This window comes from Mustela erminea, chromosome 13, assembly GCF_009829155.1.
Source record: "Mustela erminea isolate mMusErm1 chromosome 13, mMusErm1.Pri, whole genome shotgun sequence".
NCBI lineage: Eukaryota > Metazoa > Chordata > Mammalia > Carnivora > Mustelidae > Mustela > Mustela erminea.
Window position 1 is genome coordinate 12,875,301 of NC_045626.1, and position 23,202 is coordinate 12,898,502.

A 23,202-nucleotide genomic window follows, 5' to 3' on the forward strand; every position below is an offset into this window, starting at 1 on the left:
GGGGGGAAAGTGGCGTTTTCAATAAATTATGCTGAGGCAGTTGGATAACCATTAGGAAAAAATAAATTTTGACTACTGCCTCATACCATATGCAAAATATCAATACTAAATGACCTGCAGAGCTAAATGAAACACAACAAAAACATTAGCATGAATAGTAAAGTTTAATAAATTGGACTACATAAAAGGTAAAACTTGCACTAATCAAAAGGCCTTATTAAAGTTCAACATGAATATACTCTATGACCTAGAAATTCCACCTCAGATACACACCCAGAAATGTGCACTCACGGGCACCAAAAGATACATATGATGGTAGAACATAGACATAAATTATGGTGCATTCACACAATGAGATACTACACAGCCACTATAAGGAATGAACTAAAGCTATAGATGACAAAATGGTTGAGCATCAAAAACAATATTGATGAAAAGAAGCCAAATGCAAAATAATATAGACTGTATGATTCTATTTATATGAAGTTCAAAAGCAGGCAAAACTTGACTATAGTGCTGCCAGTCAGCATAACGGTTATACTTTGAAGAGGACAAAGAAAGTGAGAATTGGAAAGTGATATGGGGGAACAGGAGAAGCTTTGGAGTAATGATAATGTTATATATATATTTTTTAACCTGGATGGTGGTTGCATGGATATTCACTGTTTGACAAATCATTGAACTCTATGTTTATATTTTTAATATTTCCATATTTGTGTTATTCATCACACAGAAACACGTGTATTTTAGATTTATTCATAAATATTTTATAGTTTTGATATTTTTGTGAATAGGGTCTTTGGTTTTTCCACTCATTCATTTATTCAACAAGTATTATTTAAGCATTTCCCTGTGTCAGATACTGGTTTAAGTACAGAGAAACAACAACGAATAAGATGTAAAACAGCACTTCTCTCATCAGATTGACATTCTACTGGGGAGATGCAGATTATAAGTAAACAAATGAATGAATAACGAGAAAATCTCAAATAGAATTAAATGCAATGAATTAACCAAAATGTTGAACTTGCAAGTAGCTATTGCTGGTGTATAAGAAGGCTTTTTTGTTTGTTTCTTTTAAATTTTGGGTAACTAGCTAACTAACTATCTTGGAGAACTTCCTTACTTGGTAAACTATCAGTTAACTCACTTGGAATCTTTTAGAAAGAAGACATACAAATGGCTAGCAAACATATGAAAAAATGTTGATCATCATTAGCCATCAGGGAAATTCAAATTAAAACCACATTGAGATACCACCTATAGCAGTTAGAATGGCAAAGATTAACAAGGTAGGAAACAACAAATGTTGGAGAGGATGTGGAGAAAGGGGAACCCTCTTACACTGTTTGTGGGAATGCAAGTTGGTGCAGCCACTTTAGAAAACAGTGTGGAATCCCTTAAAAAATTAAAAATAGAGCTACAGTATGACCCAGCAATTGCACTACTGGGTATTTACCCCAAAGATACAGATGTAGTGAAAAGAAGGGCCATATGTACCCCAATGTTCATAGCAGCAATGTCCACAATAGCCAAACTGTGGAAAGAGCCAAGATGCCCTTCAACAGACCAATGGATAAAGAAGACATGGTCCATATAGATGTATATATAAGGAAGATGTGGTCCATATATACAATGGAATATTACTTAGCCATCAGAAAGGATGAATACCCAACTTTTGCATCAACATAGCTGGGACTGGAGGAGATTATGCTGAGTGAACTAAGTCAAGCAGAGAAAGTCAATTATCATATGGTTTCACTTACTTGTGGAACATAAGGTATAACATAGAGGACATTAGGAGAAGGAAAGGAAAAGTGAATTGGGGAAAATTGGAGGGGAAGATGAACCATGAGAGACTGTGGACTCTGAGAAACAAACTGGGGGGTTTTGGAGGGGAGGGGCTTGGGGGTTAGGTGAGCCTGGTGGTGGGTATTAAGGAGGGCATGTTTTGCATGGAGCACTGGGGGTTGTACATAAACAATGAATCTTGGAACACTGCATCAAAAACTAATGATGTATTTTATGGTGACTAACATAACGCAATAAAAAAGATGATCATTAAATCTCTGCATAATAAGTTAGTCTCCTTTATCAATATTTGTTCTTCTGGTGGAACTGTTCCATCAAGTTTAATGGAAGCCACCTGATTTCAAATATCCGCGCACGTAGTTCAAATCTACAGGCATAATAGTAAGGCACCATTTGTTTTACAAGCTGTACTTTACTATTCCAACAGAAGAGGGTACTCTTGAACCAAGAAACATTGCCTTCCTAAAAGTAATGTCATTTAGTCCTTTTTAGCCCCCAAATTCTATACATTTCAGAATGAACAGAAAAAGTTGTCCAACAAACATGCAAAACTACTATAAGAAGAAAATAGTGAAAATCAAAACTTTTCAGTTCCTAAAAATGTTCCCCAAAGAATCAACCATGAGCCAAAAAAAAAAAAAAAAAAAAAGCTACAACATTTTACCTTATGAGTTAAATACTACTTATAAAGCACTGTGGGGACACCTGGGTGGCTCAGGCAGTTAAGCATCTGCTCATGATTTCAGCTCAGGTGATGATCTCACGGTTGTGAGATCGAGCCCCTCTGTGCCTAGCAGAATCTCTTTCTCTCTCTCTGTCTCAAATAAATAAATAAAATCATTTAAAAAATTGTGAACACAAAGAATGCTTCAAATCATAATTGCAAAAAATTAGAATGGAAATGAACAACAACAACAAAAAGAAATATGTGTCATGATTATCTTTGTTCATTACTGTTTGGGGCTTTGATTAAATTTTCATCTGGTGTTATTGTTACTATTCTTACTTTTCTTCTGTTAATGCTTCTTGGGTATTTCTCTTATATCGTTACTCTAATCCTCATATTCTTGTTATTGTGTCCTATTAATAGCGTATAAATAAATCTTTGTCTTTTTAATTCAGTGGTCTTGTGATTGTGGAATTTAACTTACCCACATCTCTAGGACCTTAGACTTATTGCCACCTTATTTTACATTATGTATACACTATGCCTTCTTGTTTCTTGTCTTATTGATCATATTTCTTTGAATTGATCAAGTATTTTTCATTCTTTTTTCCCTAATGTTTCAGCAATTGTGCATTCTATCTCAACTCTCCAACTGGTTAACCTTTGGTTTAACACAAATATTAAACATAAATTTCTATTAATGTCTGAAGTCAATCACTCTTCACTCTTCAATCCCACCATCTCCTACTTCTCACGTTGAGATCATGTGAATCCTCATTTTTTAATAATTAATACTAATTTAAGCTTAAGTCACATTTTACTCTTTTTTTCTTTTTTGGCATCACAGTTATGCATGGCTCACTTTTTCCTCTCCAATTCATCTTTTTTTTTTTTAATTTTTTATTTTTTATAAACATATATTTTTATCCCCAGGGGTACAGGTCTGTCAATCACCAGGTTTACACACTTCACAGCACTCACCAAAGCACATACCCTCCCCAATGTCCATAATCCCACCCCCTTCTCCCAAAGCCCCTCCCCCCAGCAACCCTCAGTTTGTTTTGTGAGATTAAGAGTCACTTATGGTTTGTCTCCCTCCCAATCCCATCTTGTTTCATTTATTCTTCTCCTACCCACTTAAGCCCCCATGTTGCATCACCACTTCCTCATATCAGGGAGATCATATGATAGTTGTCTTTCTCTGCTTGACTTATTTCACTAAGCATGATACGCTCTAGTTCCATCCATGTTGTCGCAAATGGCAAGATTTCATTTCTTTTGCACCCGAATGTTTATAGCAGCAATGTCCACAATAGCCAAACTATGGAACGAACCTAGATGTCCATCAACAGATGAATGGATCAAGAAGATGTGGTATATATACACAATGGAATACTATCCAATTCATCTTTTAAGGCTTTTTTGTAGTAGAGCTTGCTTCAGGTTAAAGTCTACAGATAGTCAACTAAGAGCCCTTGTTCAAGCATTTTTTTAAAGATTTTATTTATTTGACAGAGAGAGATCACAAGTGGGCAGAGAGGCAGAGAGAGAGCGAGAGGAGGAAGCAGGCTCCCCGCAGAGCAGAGAGCCCGATGCGGGACCCAATCCCAGTACCCTGAGATCACGACCTGAGCCGAAGGCAGAGGCTCAACCCACTGAGCCACCCAGGTGCCCCCCTTGTTCCACGCATTTTGCTATCACCAGTGACTAATAGTTTATATAGGTACATACTTCAGTTAGATTTCCTTGGAGTTCTCTTGGAACTCCAAAATATTGCCCTGTGTCGTCTTGTAGGGCCAAAGAGGAACCTAAACTCAATCTGATTCTCATTCCATTTTATGAATTCTATTTCTCTTGTCTCACAAAGCTCTTAGAATACTGCCCTCTTTCCCTGATCTTCAATAATTTAGCCACAGTGTGGAAGTGCAGGTTCTCAATGGTCCCTTTCAATCGGCATGAATTTTTTTCAATTCTCTGTATTTTTCTTTTATCTTTGAGTACTTCCTCCCTTCAGCTCTGTTCCTGAAATGCTCACTGATGAATGTTGGAGCTTCTTTCACTACCTAGCATGGCTCTTAACATACTTAAGTACCTTCTATCTCTTTATCTGTATCTTCTACGTTTTGTAGAATTTCGAGGTTCATTCTTCCAGCTGTCTCTTTGGCTGTGTTCATTCTGCTATTCAGTCCACTTACTGATCTTTTATAATAATTAAGCTTATTTCCAAGAATTCTAAATGAGTATCTTAACTTCACTTTATATGTCTTAAGGTATTTTATCTAATCTATTAACTCTGTTGAGGTTGATTTCTTGCTTTCATGTGGTTATTTCCTTCAGACATTTGCTAATCTATGTCATACACTTATCTCTGTCTTTGAGTTTCCCCGTTAGACTGTCCATGAATGCTGTTTTGCAGTTACCCCTGCCTGTGTTAGCAATTTAGGAGTGGAAGGTTCTGTATGTGCTCCTGGCAAGGATCCTAGCAGCTTGTACCCCTTGAGTGGGAATTTGTCCTCCTCTGTGACTGTAGCGGTCACCTGGGGGACATGGTGATGCATCTGTGATTCAAGTGGACCTGCTTACAGCCAGGGGACAAAGACCTCTGCCACTCAGTTGCTTGGCACAGGGCCAGGGCAGGAAGACTCACGCCAGCCAGGTGACTCCTACTTAAGAACTTGAACCGGGCATCATGATGATTGCCCACCCCATACTCCTTCTGCCCCCCTGAATTTTCCACCTCAAAGCTCAAAGCACACTGGAACCTAAAACTTTATCTCAGCCCTCAAAGGGCATACTTGCAAAATTTAAAAAATGGAAGTAAATGCCCTCTTATGTTCTTATTTCTATTTGGAAGAATATAAAGGGTAGTGGTTAGAAATCTACTGTATATTATCTAGCCAGACTGCCAAGTTCAAACTCTAGTCCAATCATCTGTGACCTGGGTGATCTTGTGCCTCAGTTTCCTTATCTGTTAACTATGATAACCCACTATGATCTGTTAACTAATGATAACCCACCTCTGAGGAAGATTGAGAGGGTTAAAGGGGCTAACACATATAAAGGTTTTTGATCAATACCAGTATGTGTAAGTACTCAACAAATCTCAAGAACTATTACTGTTCCAGTTCAGGGATTTCATGACTGTAGTCTTCTGAATATTGAAACTCACCCTATGCCTAGACCAAACATTAAAAAAAAAAAAATAGGGCCAAAAGGAAGAGTCACAACTTCCAACAATTTGGGGACATAATTAGAACTTAAAATTAAGAATTTCTCTTCTTACTTTGGCTGTCAGTTGAAATCATATTTTTACTAGATGTATTTCTTTACCTTTGGAGAATTTGACTGCATTGGATTTTGCTCAAAGCAACATGAATTCAATTTCAGTTCCTCTGATAGTTATAGCATGGTGCCAGGTGCTGGGGATTAAACATACCATGGTCACCTGTGCAGAAATACAGCTAGGAAGGATTTTCTGTTGCATTTACAACTTGACTGAACAGGAAATTCTTTAATCCTGTATTTTTCTCTCAAACCTGTAGGCTAGGTTTTAAGCCTAGAAATTTAACACAACATGAATTTTTGAGGAGCCTCTGATTATTTATCCTTCATAAGTGAACGTGTTCTTTTTTGCCCAAATGTTAACAGAATTATTTTCTCAGCCTTTTATTTTTACAGTTTCTTAGCAAGTCTATTTTTGCTTACTTTTCTTGGAAATCAATCCATGTAATCAGATGACTATCCAAGGTAAGAAAGTTTTCTTTAATTGTGTCTTGATTATTAATTTCATGGCAATTAATATGCTTGCTTTCTCAGAAACACCTAACTCTTGGGTTTATTCTCTGTTCTCTGTAGCCATGAATTTCCCTTTTATTATTTCCTATATATTCTAAAACAAACACTGAAATACACCCTATTCATCACTAATTAAATTTTCCAGTACATCAGTTTTGCTTCTTTACTGCCTCTAAATTCTATTTAAATTCTGCTGCTGTATTTTTAGTTCCCTGGCAGTCTTTTTATATTTCATCCAGTTTTTTCACACCTTGTCACAATTTATCTACCGTTTATCTTCATAGATTTCTTCTCCAATTCCACAAATGTCCTGCCTTCTTCAAACCTGTCAATTATCCCAAAAAGTTTTCTAAAGTTCTCTTCAAGTTCTTGCCACAAGTCATTTTCTGAAGCTTCAGATCTTTTTTTTTTTTTTTTTTTTGGTCTATATCATGATGTATTCATTCCTTACTGGGCACAAACTTTTTTTAAAGCTCTATATGTTCTCCTCATTTACATAACCTCGGACCTGGGATGATCTATTCAAAACCTATATGTGTCAACAAAAGGTTTGTGGGTTTCCACCAGATCCCCTGTTGTGCATTTGGTTGCTTCTCAAGTCCTTTCACCCAACCGTGGCTAAAACATTATTTGATGCATATGATGGATGACATAATTTAGAAGGGAAACAGTGTTATGAGAATATGGGAATTTTTTAATTAAATTTTAAGCATATAGAATACATTGGTAGGAGGTCTCTTAAATAAAATCTTGTGTTTTATATAGAGAGTTTAAAAAAAAGAATAACACAGTAGATTTGGAAAAACAAGAACACAACACGAGTAATGTGAATGAAGAACACGTCTGATGTTGGCATTCAACTACGGAGCAAGGAAACCCAATGAGACACCGCACAGTTTCCTCACCCATCATCCCAATCATAGGGCCTCCACCTAAGGTTAATGATACTGTAATAAAAAAAAAAAAGGCCACACATCCAAATGCAAAAGATAAACAGCAATCAAGGATGAAGCAACATGTGTTCTGGCTTGCTCCAGCTCAAGAAGAAGCTGGGGAGGAGTCTGAGGGGGAAAGATTCATGAGGTAATGTATGAAATCATAAGGAGGGCTGAAGTCAAAATAAAATAAAATGTACAAATCCTGTGACCTGGAGAGCACTAGAGAGCCTATTGAGTACGACACGTTAGTGGTTCTCTTCCCAGAATGCTTGTACTCAGAGTAAATGAATCAGTTATTTTGGAATCTACGTTGCTTCTTTTGTCTTACCTGTCAACCTTGCTGGGTGGAGGGAATCATGAATTAGAAACGGAGGAGCTCACTTCCCAGATTTGAATGCTCTGGCTGATTTTCTAGCACTTACAGAACATGCACGGACTTGCATGTTCTCTGTGCCTCTGGCTGCCATATTAAAAGGTCAGTCTCACTGGCACAAGAATGAAGAGAAAAGAACTCCTAAATTTGAGCATAATTCCCAGTTTCTCATAGGCTTCCATATACTGATTCCATAGAACTAAGTTAGAATCCTGTCTTCCCTGTATGGTCAGTCTCTCTGACACTTCAAAGACAGGGGACAAATGAAGTATACAAACCCAACAACATTGCCACCAGCGTTCTTTCTGTCTTTGTCCCACCAAAAATACTCTCCTTGTGAAGTCTAAACTGCCCAAGGTAGAAAATGCCAATACCCTCTCTTCACTTTCCTGTGCGTTGTATTGGAGGAGTATCAATCAGTCTTCAAATGGCGGCAAAAAGAAAAAAAATGACAAGAAAGACAGAGGCTGAGACCACAGCAAAGACAAAGGAGAGAAGTAGCTGTCTGGAATTTAAGCTGGCAAGGCTCTTGTGTTTCTGAACCCCAGTGAAGCCAGTAATGGGAGGGAACAAAGCTGACTGACACAGGGGTGGCACTATACAGGGAACCACTTGTTGAGGTTTTCCTTCCAGCTCTTAACTTGTAGTCAGTAGAAACGTCTTCCAAGTTTGATGATCCACTGGATATCACTCCTAGATTTTAGAATCATTGAAAGATTTCATAGTTTGTGTATGCCTTCATATATAATTACGGTAGAAAGTTAAGAAAGATTTTCTGGCACAAGATACATCTTTCCAACATAATTGAGATGAATGGTTAGTTTTGTAGAGTATGTATGTCTATATTTGGGGATGAAAAAAATTAAAGCTAGGTTTAGGTCACTAAAAAAGTCAGTTGGCACATAAAATAATGTACACATTTTAACTGACAAAAGTGTTTTATTTACTAAGAAGAAACATTTTAATCAATTGAAGATTAGTAAGTTTACTGGTTCACAGAATCTCACTCTCACTCTCATTTTTATAAGGAGATACACTTTCTCTTTGTGATTAAAATTCTGAGAGAGCCCAAAACAATGAGAAGATGTGTTTATCAAGGAAAAGAATAAGAACATAGCGATGCCAGACAATGCCAAACCTTCACAAAGGTCATAGTTATTGAGTTCATATCCAACAGCAACGACAGGTCAGGCATGGAATCTTCAAAATGTTAGCCCCAAAAAGAACCACAGAAGTGACTACATATTTTATTATCTGACATAAATTTGACCCATGGGACATGCCTTCTGTGGAAAGGACTTGGGAGAGCCACCTCAAGCTGCCTCACATTATCAAGGAGAAATTTTTTATACCACAAACAACCTTTGACAATGAGAAGCCTGTATGAGGAACATGGAACTTGTCCTTCACAGCACAAAGAAATCATTAATATAGAGGCAAATGGGGGGACGGGGGCCAGCATGACTTAACCAGCTGAACTTAACCTACCTTCTCTTGCAAAAACAGCCACAGCCACCCTTAACCAACACGGTGGCAACTGGGAGGAGGATGCTCATAGGGCAGGGCAGGGCAGGGAAATGGGGCCACGGACAAGACCAGAAATTCACCTTGACAGAATGATTCTCCACTTCCTTGAGTTAGGCATTGGTAATAGTCATTCCAGAGCGTTCAGCTAAGGCAGAGATCAAGAATTCAGACAGACGTATCAGAGAACGAAAGTCCCAGTTCTAGAGTCTTAAACACTTGGGCATCTGGCTTTCAGTAGACTAGAGATTGATATGAAGCCAACAACGTTCTTGATATAGATTTCCACATGCATCATGCCCAGACCCAGGCCAGCTCTCAGGACGTGACCCAGCATAAGGCCTCCAGGAGGAGATAGGTCCATGTGGCAGACTCCTGACTGAGGGGGTTAGGGAGCCAGCAGTCTACAGGGGGGGCAGCGCTCCCCTCCCCCACCTAACTTGTTGGGTATTTAAGAGTAACTACAGAGGCGAATTCTCTGAGGAAGGGGTGAAAAGACACAGAGGATCATGCTTCATGATGATGGCCTAGGAGACTCAATTAGGAAAGCTGAGACTAATTTTTAAATCCACTGCCGCTCCCCTAGGTCAATGTCAGATTCGCAAAACATGTCCTGACCGCAGAACGAGTGCTGGTCAGGGCAGGCTTCTGTCCTTGAGCTCTCACTTAAATCCACCCCTGGTGGGTGGATTTTCCCTTAGGTGAGAAGCATCTTACAGGGCATCTTCCATGCAGTAGAAGAAGATGGGAGAGAAAGAGGCAGGGCGTCTTGGCCAGCAGTGACCCCTGGTTTTAACTACCATAGAAATAGAGCTGAATTTCCAAAACACATTCCATTTAAACATTTCCTCCTGTTGCCCATGTTAAAGTGGTTTCTGAATTTATCCTCCCCTAGAAGTGGTCTAATAACTTGAACTTCCAGGATTCCTTTATATGGAAGTAGGGAACTTAAAGTCAGTACATTACACTGACCTTCAAGGTCACAAGGGTGAATTATATACTTGAAAGCTTAATGTGGTGAAAGGTTAGGGAGGGAGCCAGAGATTTTGGTATTAATGGACGTAGATGAAAGTCAGCTACAGGGTGAGAAAAGGATCAGGACAAGCTCAGGCCAGTGGCAGGAGGAAGGGGGCATGGAGCTGTGGCAGAATTCGGTCAGCTTTAGATATCAACAAGAATGCAAATTCCCATGTTCTTGCCAGCGGGAGACCGTTCTGCCACTTTCTTCCAGCTCCCGGGTTACTAGACAGTGTGCTCCGTTCAGGGAGAGCAGACCCTGCCATAGAATAGAATAGTTTGGGTTTTGTTGTGTCTGATGAAAAAGAGAAAAGGGTGATCGGCAGTAAACGTCACCCAGGAAGGTATGGACCTTCCTGTGCCAACAGCCCCACTGGCAGCAACTGCCTGGGTGCCATTTTCATTCACCTCCACAAAGGTTTTATGGAAAACTTTTGAAAGGTACAAATTGGGGCTTGGAGAGATTCCAGTAAGATCAGCCTTCCCTTCCTCAAAGATATCCGTGATGCCCATGTCCTGTAGAATAGAATTGAGATCGTAGCTATCTTCCAGGGTGAACTGCGGGAAGGAGACGTCTACTGTTTCTTCTGACATATTCTCTGAGCTGCTCCAGGTCACTATTTTTTCATGAGTGATGTTCCTTTCAAGCTACAAAAGGAAGAAAATAATATTTAAGGTCATATTATGAACCAGCAAAGGATGCCCCAATTACTTCAAAAGGCTTGAGTATGTTTCAACAGCCAGTAACAATCTTAAAGATCCTTCCCTAAGCCTCAACCTACTCTGATCTCATTTAAATCCCTCCAAGCAATTCTCTTGAGTCTTTAGAAGTCACAGGACAATTTGAGTTCTGGTATCCTCTGGTGTCTGACAGACTGGTGTCTGGGTGTCAAAGCCCAGCAAAGCTCCGTTGACCAAGTTGAGTGAGCTTGGTCATGCTTTAACATTCTGAGGTTCAATTCCCTCTTCTATAAAATGGAGATAATACCATTAGGCTCTTGAGGGATTAAACAAAATGATGTATATAGAGTAATTAACATAGTGCCAGCACACGATACATTTTGAATCGTGGCTATTGTTGTGATTCGTTATCCGGGTATTTCTCTCTTCCTCTGTCTCCATCTCTTCACTGTACAGAACAACACACCACTGAGGCTCCCCAGCCTTCACTGATCCCCAGCTCACAACCACTTTATCCCAGTACCAGATCTCCACCCTGTCAAGGCACTTGCACCCAAAAACAGAGTTCAGCTAACAGCTCTGTTCCATGAGCCATAGCAGAAGAGTCCAAGCAAGAGGCCAGAAGTCAGGCTATTGAGCATTTGCAGCAAGTCTCACATCACTCCATGTCCAGATCACTTGGTCTGGAGAACCACCGCAGAGAGCTATGAGATGGGAGAGGAAAGCCCTATCCAAGGCTTTTGGCATTTTCTAAACCAATGAGGACGAACTCTCTCATTGAATTCAGATTCTTACATATTCTCTGATATCTCTGATAACTGAGGTGCCATCCTTCCTCAGGCAGGTAGATGGTTAATAGGGCTGCTCTCCAAAGGTTGACAGTGAAGTATTTTGTAGAGACAGTGAAGTGAAGACTTACCTCTTCCAGGCCCTTCACATTATCTGCAGAGCAAGAAGGCAGCAGGACGAACATGCTGAGTGCCCCCTTGGTATACCTCATTTCAAGGATCTGTGCCTTCAACTCCTCTATGAAACCGATTCGAAACAGGCCCTTTTGGTTCATCATCTTCACAGTCCTCTTTTCATTCTGCAGTGGACAAGATAGAAAGTCATGGAACAGTCATGGGAGGCTCATGCACCCCCATGGCCTTCATCTCCTGAAAACGGGGCTCCACTAAGATAAGAAGCATCTTCACCAGAATCTCTGAGCCACACCAGTGACCCAACCCATGAGTCCTCTGCCCACTGATCAGCCAGCCCGTCCTTGCCAACACCTTATTTTCCCTTGGTTTTCATAGGTTCTTCAGCTCCCAAGACAACTCATTAGTAAACCATCTATCCAGGCTCTCCCTGTAACCTAGCCAAGGGATACATCCCCACCAGCTTCCTACCTTCTGTGTCTGCACCACCCAGTCTGTTGGCCTCACCTGATCTCCTGACCCCTTCTTACCTTCGCTGGCCTGGAGCTTTGGTTAAATGATAATTATCTACATATTGAATCACAGTACTTCTTCCATAGGTTTCCATCAGATCAAAGGCCACCACCCCAGACACCTCATGTTTAAGAGAGGTCATCAATCGACAGATGAGGTGCACAGTGCTTGCAAGAGGAACACAGCTGACAGGTGGTGGGCTGGGATCCCAACATTCCCTTTTCTCCATTCTACAGTTCGGTGGCTTAGAACATGAGTTTTTGAGATAAATACTCACAGATGTGAATGCTAATGCATGAATTTAGCCATGTAACATAACCTTTGCATTCTTGCCCCTCAACTCCTAAATGGGAATAATAACACCCATTTCCATAATGATATTTCAGGGAACAAGTGAAATAATGAATCGAAAATGCTCAAAGTGGTGCCTGGCACCAAGATGGTCAACGAACTTCCGATACTGATCTTTCTAATAACAAAATATTCTTATTATATTGTATGCTGTAACCCAGAGACCTAAGTTTTAGAGTTGAGTACACATACTCTAAGTCATACTTCTTAATGGAAATTATGAGAGAAATATCTAGAAAACCACGTGCTATATAGTATCATACCTCATTTAGAGAGAAAGGGGCATCAACTGTGTTTTTAGGGTCAAAATATTTTTCCCATTTGGCCTTGAAGTAAACAGCATTCACCAACACCAGCACCGTCGCACTGTCAATTGCATCCTTGTTGAAGAGTTCCTTGATCTTACCTTAAAAAATGTTTCAGAGAATATCCTGAATGTGAATTGTACCTGAAGTATTCAGGTAGACAGATTTTCCTGAAGGCTGCTTTCCATCCCCAAGGCTAGGGCATGTCTGATTCAAGAACTAACCTAAGAAAATGACGCCACTCACAGTACAGTCCTGGATGTGGTGGAGGCGATGGGGTGTATCGTGGGGGAGACACACTGTCTCTCAACCGCAAGAAGGACCCATTTTAAACCTTGAAACTGAGGGAATTTCCTTCCATTCCCTGAGTCACTGTGGTTGGAAATTGCCATGAGACATCCTATGCCATTATTTACTTGTCTTTTTTTTTTTAATTAAGTTCAATTAGCCAACATATAATACATCATTAGTTTTTGATGTGGTGTTCAATGATTCGTTAGTTCTGAATAATACCCAGTGCTCATCACATCCTGTGCCCTCTTTAAAACCCATCACTAGGTTACCCTCCTCACCTCCATGATTTACCTTTCCAAGTAGACCCTGCCACATGATTATATTATAACTTCCTTGAGAAACAGGACTATTGGGTAAACTTCCTATCTCAAGTGCTCATCACAGCACACAGTATATGCTTACATATGAACAAAAATGCATATAAATATTCTAGGCCAGGTCGGTAGGGGCTTTCACATGCCTCCTCTCATGCCATCGCATGTCAATTATGAGAAGTAGGTATTGTTTTCCCTTCTTGGAGAGGAATACACCACAGCTAGTGAGAGGTAAGGCCACACAGCCAAAAATCAGCAAGGCTGGCTGAGATCAGTGCTGGGAGCTTCCCACTCTTGGTCCAGCTCTGAGGCCCCTTGCACCATAACACAGCCCTGAGCCAGACTGGAAAATCCCACAGGGTCAGGCAATCACCCATTTGCAGTACACATTCTTTTCCATGCAAAATACCAAACCATTGGTTATCTGAATACATGCCTAGTCCTTAAAGATGACTAGAGCTTTCTACAGCAAGACTTCAACTTAAACTCCATAATAAAAGACTATGTTGACATCACCTACATTTAAAATACTGCCGGAGAGTTAACTAGTGCCTTAGTATACATTTTTTTAGTGAACATGCTTTCTTCTTGGCAACTGAGTGGAACATTGAAGAAATGGGCATTTTTGCAGCATATGGACCAAGTTAGGAGAAATAATTTTCGAATTTGGGTGCTTCTCCCAGGACAAGGCCAGACAGGGGAGTTCTATATTAAAAAATTATTCCATTTTATGTTTAATTCTAAATTTCACTACTCATCACTATCTCTAAACCCTTCAACCAGAAAACACCTACGTACCTAGTGAAACGTTGAAAAAAATTGGATTTAATTATTTCCATTTCCTTCTGAATAACTAGATTCTCTTTGCAATGTTTCTACTGACACTTAAAAAATAGAAACAGCTGGGACACGTGGGTGGCTCAGTCACTTAAGCGTCTGCCCTCAGCCCACATCGTGATCCCGGGACCCTGGGATTGAGTCCTGCATTGGACTCCTTGTTCAGAGAGGAGCCCGCTTCTTCCTCTGCCTGCCACTCCCCTGCTTGTGTGCGCTCTCTCTCTCTCTGGCAAATAAATAAATGAATCTTAAAAAACTTGGAAATAGTTAACATCCCACTGGCATGTCCTTGGCTGAACGGATTTCCCCTTTTATGAGGGAGCAAAGGAGAAACACAGCATCTAAGCGTGTAACTGTGCACCTGCAAAACGGGCTTTGAACACGGCCCATGCATGTGAGTACCTGGTCATGACAGACTTGTAATCTGAGACACCATGCTGACTTTTCTCCTTTTAAATGTAAAAGAAGACCAGCCACAATGTGTTTGGTCTTTCTTACCTTGGGACTGAGATTCAACCCAAAAGTTAATCTGTTGTCTGGACTTCTCGAAGTCCTTCCGGAAATCAACACTTTCAATGGTCGTGTGGTAAAATTCAATCACACCATCTAAGTATTCCTGTTAAATTGGAATAAAGAGAGATAATACAGTGAAATCAGATAACTGTGCTAATAGGTATGAGGCAGTCAAGAGAAGCCTAATGAGAGAGATGGTCATTTAAATGGGATGCACGTGGTCTCTGTCTATCCCCCACTCTTAATTAGCCACAGGCCTTTCATTCATCGTGGTGACAATTCAGGATATAGAATGCTTGTTCACAGGATTTGGGGGTGACTCAGTTGGCTAAACCTTCAATTCTTGGTTTCAGCTCGAGTCCCACGTCCGTCTCTGTGCTCAGTGCAAAGTCTAATTGAGATTCTTTCCCCTCCCTCTCCTTCTCCCTCTGCACCTCCCCCTGTGTGCACTCTCTCTCTCTTTCTTTCTCAAAAATAAATAAATAAAATCTTTTTAAAATAGAAAAAAGAATGTCTATTCATGAAGCAGTCTACAGTTACAAGGGCACAAGCTGTTCCTACCAGATATCCTTGAACGTCCCATTTGTGGAGACCCTATAACATCAGTATTAAGTTACTTGAGAGATTTAGCTGCAAAATGCCTCTATTTTTAAGAATTAAAGCCCTACTTAACGGTAACAGTTTCCGGAGCGATGAAAACGTTTTGGAAATTGGGTGATGTTTGCACAACATTGTGAATGTGATCAAGGCTAACAAACTCTTTACTTAAAACTGATTAAAATAGCCAATTTTACATTATATGTTACCACAATTACAGGGTAATATACCCAAATGACTGGCATGTACAATTTTAATAGGTGAATTGTATGATATATGAATTTATACCTCAATAAAGCCAGTACAAAAAAAAAAAAAAAAGAAAGAAAGACAACATCTAAAAGCTCATTGTCACTGTTGAGAGAACATACTTCTTTTGGCCAAAGGAGGCTAAGCCCGCCCCCTCACTAGACCAGCCTAACCACCTACAGCACACATCTGCCTATGGTCACACCCCTCATGCCCATTGCTAAGTATGTGGCTCCTTGCAACGGTGAGAGAGGAACCTGATGGGTCTTGCTATAGGTACACGCTGCTTAGCCACAGGGAGGAGCCAGACGCCCTTTGGCTTCAAACGCAGACTCCTTCTGCTATACCTCGGTGCTGCTGAGTACAATTCTATTGAGGGGTGGCCTCAGGGTGGCAAGAGAGGGGATTTTAAAGATGTGCTGGGGGAAGGGCGGGGAGGGACAGGAAGAAGAACTACCAAGTGCATCTACCAGGCACCTTTACTGGGAAAGACGGTCCCAACAGAGAAAGTCATTACCAAACCCACGTGTGCTCCAAAGTTATTAGGGTCACACGACCCCCTTTCACCCACAACAGGCCTCCTAAGCTGCTCAAGTTGAAAACTGGCAGAACCAGGGCAACCAACAGTGTGGGAGAGAAAGAGGTGGGTCCCGGGGAACCCCCAGTCCACGGTACATCACAGTACATGTCAGACAGGATTGTGGTCCAGGTGCCCGGTGAGTAATCCAGCTACTCCCTGATTTTTACAACGTTTGCCATACAATAGTTGTAATACCAGCCATGCCGAACTCACCGGACAGATCTCGAATTCCTGCTCTCCGTAAAGCCTATTGGCAATACTTAGGGTGTAATCAACCCGGATCCTGTCTATCTTGGAGAGAAGCTTCCCGAAGTAGCAACTGAGCAGTCCACTCTCATCACTGGAAGACTCATCCTGACAAAAGAAGAAAGAAAATGGGACCGGATCCGGAGAGCAAAAGGCCACCAGAGCCCGTTGTCATTTCATGTCGTTACCATGAGGGGGAGCAAGCTGAGAAGAAGAGAGGGATGGAGGGCGGGAAGGGGTCCCAGGGGAAGACCATTGCTCCCACTAGGTATCAGGGTCCTCCAGGAACGGTACATCCGGGGACTCAGCAGTGCACACTGTGTTTGAGTTCAGTGCATCTCCTTTTCTTCTATATTCAAAAATACAGAAGAAAAAGACAATCTTCTCTCTACCCTCCTCTTAAACTTTCTAAGGTACAGGGATACATAACCTGGAGAATATCTTTCCCACTCCTGGTATGAGGCAACCAATAAAAGTAATATTTCCCCCTGAAACAGATAAGGAGAGGTAGAGAAAGAGAGTAAGACTCCCACGGCTGATTCCCGCCCCTTACTGCCTTTCATCTTCCACCGCGCTCCATCCCGGGGACCTGTGACCCGGAAAAGTAGTTGAGTTCTGGGGCTTCCCTCTAACTGCCTTTATCATGAGTAGAAGATACCACATCCTACTCTTTAGGAAACTAGCTTACAGCCACCGACATATAAGATACATATTGCCAAACAGAGCGTAACCAGGATGAGCAGTTCACAAGAAGAGGGGCAGGAGTTCATGGTGGCTCACCTGTAGGGTCAGAGGCTCCGTTGTTTCTTTCTGTGCCTCCAGAGGGCTGTCCCCCTGCACTTCCTGTGTTTTGCTTTTCAGACAGGGATCGGGTTCTTTTCTTTCATTCTGGGAAAATTCATTGAAGTGTAGTACCTGCGTGAGGACAGCGATGGGGTTTCTCAGATGATACGAACCGGGAAATCTGAACAGCTTCAGAACCTTTTTATAGTGTGGCAGGGACAAGGACTCCAGAGTCAACCCCGCAACGACAGTGCGAAGCATAGCGGATGATCCTTTTGACTTGGTTGTGAGGTGGAATGGAAGGGGAGTAAACTGCATGCAACCCCCGGGGGGTCTGCACTGAAGAATGAGTAACCAAACCAAAAGGACGTCCGGGTCTCCACGAGACGCACATGGCTGTGGAGCTGGTCAGACTGTTAGTGTAAAATACTCATTGGATTTGTGAAGACTTAGTATGAAAAAAAGAATTAAAATATCTCATTTAAATTGCTTGCTTGATTACATGTTGATATGATATTTGGGGTATATTGGGTTAAATAAAATATACTATTAAAATGAGTCTCACCAATTTTTTTTTTTTTTAGTTTCTTGTGGCTGCTAAATTTTTTTAAATCACATGTGGGGTTTGAATTATATTTGTGTTAGCACTGATCTAGAACTTTCAGTCAATGAAGCAACTGAGAGCAGTGAAAGACAAGTCACCCAGAGCATTGCAGGAAAGGTAGGAGACAAAGGCACATCTTGCGTTGCTCGGGACTGTTTTGCTGGGCAAGTGAAACCCAAGTGCTTGGAGAAAGAACCTCTGACACCTGATGGAAAGGATGCCAATGACAGTCTAAAGCTAAGTTCTCCTAATGGGATACTGTTAATAGAAGTAAATTAATAAAGCAGAATAACTCCAAACACATTCTACCTTAATCCAAGAATTCAACTCCTCCATATTAGGGACAACAAACAGGTGTCTGCATAACCTCTGTGCTGTGTATGAGATCCAGGGAAATTATAAGACCAACCTCGGAAGCCTGCAGATTATTTGGGAAGTTGTTCTTGTCACATAAATTCGTTCATTCTACAGATTTGTATTGGAAGCTGCTATTAGCCAAGCATGGTTCTAGGACAAAGTTTCTTGCCATCTGGAGAATTATATTCTAGCCTGGTAGGCACATAGTAATGAGCTACTGTGTGCATTATGTTGGAAGATGGAAAATGCCATGTCAGGGAAAAGTAGGTAGGGTAAGAAGTCATTTTATGGGGTGAAGAGTCAGGATGCAGCATTAGATTGAGAGGTGAAGGAAGGACCGGTTGAGAAGGTAAACTCTGATCAAAGTCCTGAAGGAGAAAGTAAGTTATAGATCAGTTATCTGGGGGGGAAAGCCATTAGGCAAAGGGGATGGAGCAAAAGTCCTAAGGCAGGAGTGGGCAAGCTTACCCAGGAACATGGAGGCCAGCATGTTTAGAGGAGTGGGGAGGGGACAGGGTGATAGAGGGAGTCACCTGGTTGATGGGAAGTCAGACACTAGATCTTCATGGGCCACTGTAAGGACTCAGGCTTCTATCATTAGCTAACTTGGAAGTCCAGGTTTTGAAACGATGAGAAATAGGCTCTGCCTGAGGTTTTAAAGGATCTTTCTGGCAGCCAGATAGAAAAGACTGTCAGCGGAAGCAAGGAAGCCCATGAGGAAGTTGCATCCAAGTTAGAAAGGATGGTGGTGGGTCAGACTCAGGGACACAGCGGGAAGCACCTACGTTCAGGTTGTGTATCAAGAGAAAAGCCTGTTGGAGTTAGATGTGAAGTGAGAAAGAGAGAAGTCAAGAAGGACACCAAGATCTTTCCCACTGGATACATAATTGGTGCTTACTACATACCTATTTATGGAATGAAAGAACACATAGACACATAAGAAATACTGTTAGTGATGTCAGGATGGATAATTATAGAGCAGAAGAGGAACAGATATACGGGCAAACAGACAGACACACAGAGACAGAGAAGGTGACTGAGAGAAGTTATGAGTCTGGGGAGGCTGAAGAAGTGCCATAAAGGAGGCAGAGGTTTCACTGAGCCTTGAAGAGAGAGCAAGGTGGGATGTAAATGAAAACTCCAGGGCAAATGCAGTCTCCCCCCAGGCCCCAGGCTCAGTGAGCATCAAGGCTTGCGAAAGAAGGACTAGGGTCTGACGTTGAGGGTGGACCCAGAGATACCGGAGCCATACCTGGTCGATCTGCTGTGCACTCTCGCTTCTGGCCCCCAGGCGGACCATGCCAAGGGCAGCTGAGAGGCTTAGAGGACAGAAGAAGATGTTTTTATGAGGATCATCTTTGCTTATCTCCTGGAAAAGATCAAAGCAAAATTTGGTGTTGGCTGCCACGAGAGAGTCCATCCTGAAATTGATGACAGCCTAAAACCAAACACAAAACAAAACAGAGAAAACATTATGGTCAGAAGGAGATAAATAAACAGTTCTTATTTTAAACACATGAGATATAATCATATACAATGATTCCACGTGTTATTAAAAACTCAAAAACTAAGGTCATCATCATCTTGGTATATAGATATTGATGTCCATATTGATATTGATACAGACAGAGGTCTATTTTTATTTAGTGATATGATTTAGTTCCCTAAAGCTGCTGTAACAAATTACCACAAACTGGGTGGCTTAAACAAAAAGAATTTATTCTCCCTCAGTTTTGGAGACCAGATGTCCAAAATCAAGGTATTGGCAGGATTGGTTCATTCTGGGGGCTGTCAAGGAGAATCTGCTTCTTGCCTCTCTCTCAACTTCTGGTGGTTTCCAGCAACTGTTGACATTCCTTGGTTTAGAGAGGCACCACAAGTCTCTGCCTCCATATGGTGTTCTTCCCTAGTCTTCTGTGAGTCCACATTTCCCCTTTCTTATAAGGACACCAATCATTGGATTAGGGCCCACACTAATCCAGTATGACTTCATCTTAACTTGATTAAATCTGCAAAGACCCCATTTCCCAATAAGAGCACATTCAAAGGTACCAAGGATTAGGTCTTAGACAAGTCTATGGGGGATACGATTCTATTGTGGTAAAACTTCCTTTATTTAGGTAAAACAAAGTCACAAGCAACCATGTCCTCATGGTCAAGTCTGCAACCAAGAAAACTATATCCCACCTCCTTCTTCACAGGCTATACATGGTTCTGCTCAAGTCCTTTGCCAGCATTCTCCCCTCAAGATCCTTGGACTGACAATACCCAGCAAATTGTCATGGGCCATGTACTTTGTCACCTTCTCACCTCCTTTGACTCATTCCACATGCAACTTGCAAGCCTTGAGGTGCTTCAGGCAGTCATTGATATTATTGCTCAAGAGATCATTGATCTTGAAATATGTTGGGAGTTTAGAAGTCATTAGATTTAATACCTTTCCTTGACAGTGTAGAACCACAGTGATATGGAACCAGACTAAGGGAGTGATTCCTTCATGACAGATTCCTTGCCTCTCACCAATAATCTGTTCCAGAAGTATCAAGAAAATCTTACATAGATCTCACTTTGGACCATCCCAAAAGAAATGCTTTCTCTTTTGTCTTTTTGTCAATGTTTTGCCAATGTATTATATTTTTTTTGTCAATGTATTGCATATTTTCCAAGATGGAAATTCAAGCCCCTTTATGTCTATTTTTTAATCATCAGACATGTGGTACATAGTAAAGCATTAAGAAATTATTATTGCACTGAATTGAACATTGTACATTGGTTTTAGAATCTTTCCAGCTTAACACGGCTTTTTTAGTCTATAAAACCTAACTCAAAAAAAAAATTAAATACCCATTTTTAAAAGTGCCAGACATATGTTTTACATATATTAGCTTTAACCCTACAACTTTACAGAGTAGATATTGTCATTCCCTTTCTACCAATGAGAAAAGAATCAAAGAATTGAATCACACATATTGGCCTAAACTAAGTGCTCTTTCTGCTGTATCTACTATTTCTCCTAAGTTGTCCTCAGTGTAGGACAGACTGGTCAAACACATACCCACTATATACTGGTGTTCTCCCCTGTTCAGTTTAGAGTCCATTTTTATGCTTATATTATTTTTCCTGCCAAACTTGTATGTGATGCATATTTCTCATTTTGTGCTGCTAAAACTGGGTTCAGATAGATGCTTTCCAAGAAACATATGTCCTGAACTTGTCTGGAAATTCACTAATGTTTCAGACCTCAAGAATCTACATTCTTTAGGTGGAAAATTCCTTCACATCCAAAATGTTCTACAACAGTATCTAGCATTACCACTTCAGTAACAAACTTTCTAAGGAAGTAGAGAAATCAGATAAATTCAAGATGGTCTGAGTCAAGGGGATTTCACAGACTTGTGTTAAATCATAAAATTTGGGTAAAAAGTAGTCTCATCTTTTTTAAAGTCTTGGTCATATAATCAAGGTTGCTATTTGATACAAATCTTTGGCACCAAAGGAAAAGGCAGTGGATACTCTGGCTCTTTGTTCACTACTATAAAAGAAGGCTAAAGACAAAATACTCAAGGCAAAGATAGGATTTGGATTGAAAATTGAATGATCCCAACCTGGTCTTTAAATGTGCCAGCTATTTGCTCAATTTTAGCCTGTTTCTGTTTACGGATGTGCCCCTGGCATCAGAGGGAAGGGTGTTCCTTTCTGGTGTGACATGCACAGAACTGAGCAGCCTGGAGTCTTACCTACCAAGGACATGATGGCTCATGCAGGCCAACTCCCTTCTTCTTGAGACTAAAAATCCTGAGGCCAGAAGCAGCAGTGACTTGCACACAATCACACAGCTGGCCGGGAGAAGAACAAGGCTCAGACCTCTCCATGCCCAGGCCTGCTCTCTCCTGGAAAAGATTGCTTTCTGCCCATTTCTAATTCAGCTAATATCCTTATTCACTCTGGGAGCTGCAGTGTACCCCCACACTCTGTCTGCCCATTGGTGCCTAAAGATCAAGGAAACTACACTAAATTTTGTGAACTTTTCACACATTCCCTAACCTGGCTCCAACTACAATCTTGTCCTCACCCAGCAACAGTTTACTTTTCTGTGCCTCATCAGGTTCTACCCTGTGGATTGGTTCTAAGTTTCCTTTAGAGTCTATGTAGCATAACTCTGCCCACCTTCCAAGGGAGGGGTGAGAATGCTCCTCATGGACGAACAGCCTAAAAGCTGCAGTTGGTATTGGATGCCTGTATGTAAGCATTTATTACAGGAGAATCTTTCCTGGTGTTCTATAAACCTCTAAAATATAGAAAAATGAGCACTTAGTAACTAGATTAAAAGGTCATCCAATAATTACCTTCTGAGAGTTGTCATTTTGTTTGTTTTTGAATTAGAAACTGGCTAAATCTGACAGTACCCTAATTACCCGATAACCATTTCGAAACTTATCCCATGAGGACAGTCACTGCACACAGTAGCATGAGCTGACTGAGACCCAGTTTTCACCTCTGAGAAATCCACCATCTCATAAAGCAGGTATCTCAACAGAAGCAGCTCCCATGATCTGAGAGCATCGTGCAATCCCATACTCATTTACAAAAGGAAATGGAAAAAGCAGGGGCGCCTGGGTGGCTCAGTTGATTCACCCTCCCACTCTTGGTTTTGGCTCAGGTGATGATCTCAGGGTCATGGGATCAAGCCCCATGTCGGGCTCTGTGTTCAGCAGGGAGCCTGCTTCAGATTCTACCCCCCGCCCCTCCCCTCCCCCAATTCATCTGCATGCTCACTCTCTCTCTCTCTCTGAAATAAATAAAATCTTTTAAAAAAAGAAATAGAAAAAGCAGAAGAGTATTACATAAGAAAAAAATTTTAAACAACACTCATCAAGACTTATTCTAGTATTCCTCTAGTAAAATTCAAGCAAGTAATTTAAAAATATCATG

At 41.0% G+C, this 23,202-nt stretch overlaps 1 protein-coding gene across 2 annotated transcripts in view; it reads right to left on the bottom strand.

The window, feature by feature from the left end:
* Positions 1 to 6,956: 6,956 nt before the first annotated feature.
* SERPINB12 (serpin family B member 12) overlaps positions 6,957 to 23,202 on the bottom strand; it is a 36,752-nt gene continuing 20,506 nt past the window's right edge. For both annotated transcript variants that reach the window (XM_032311344.1, XM_032311343.1), the window contains exons 2-8: positions 19,523 to 19,708; positions 17,307 to 17,441; positions 16,494 to 16,634; positions 14,840 to 14,957; positions 12,855 to 12,997; positions 11,727 to 11,894; positions 6,957 to 10,774 (exon numbers count right to left, since the gene is read on the bottom strand). In XM_032311344.1, coding sequence (XP_032167235.1) covers positions 10,370 to 10,774; positions 11,727 to 11,894; positions 12,855 to 12,997; positions 14,840 to 14,957; positions 16,494 to 16,634; positions 17,307 to 17,441; positions 19,523 to 19,690 — 1,278 coding nt within the window. In that variant the 5' untranslated portion in view covers positions 19,691 to 19,708 and the 3' untranslated portion in view covers positions 6,957 to 10,369. The remainder of the gene's footprint in view (positions 10,775 to 11,726; positions 11,895 to 12,854; positions 12,998 to 14,839; positions 14,958 to 16,493; positions 16,635 to 17,306; positions 17,442 to 19,522; positions 19,709 to 23,202) is intronic.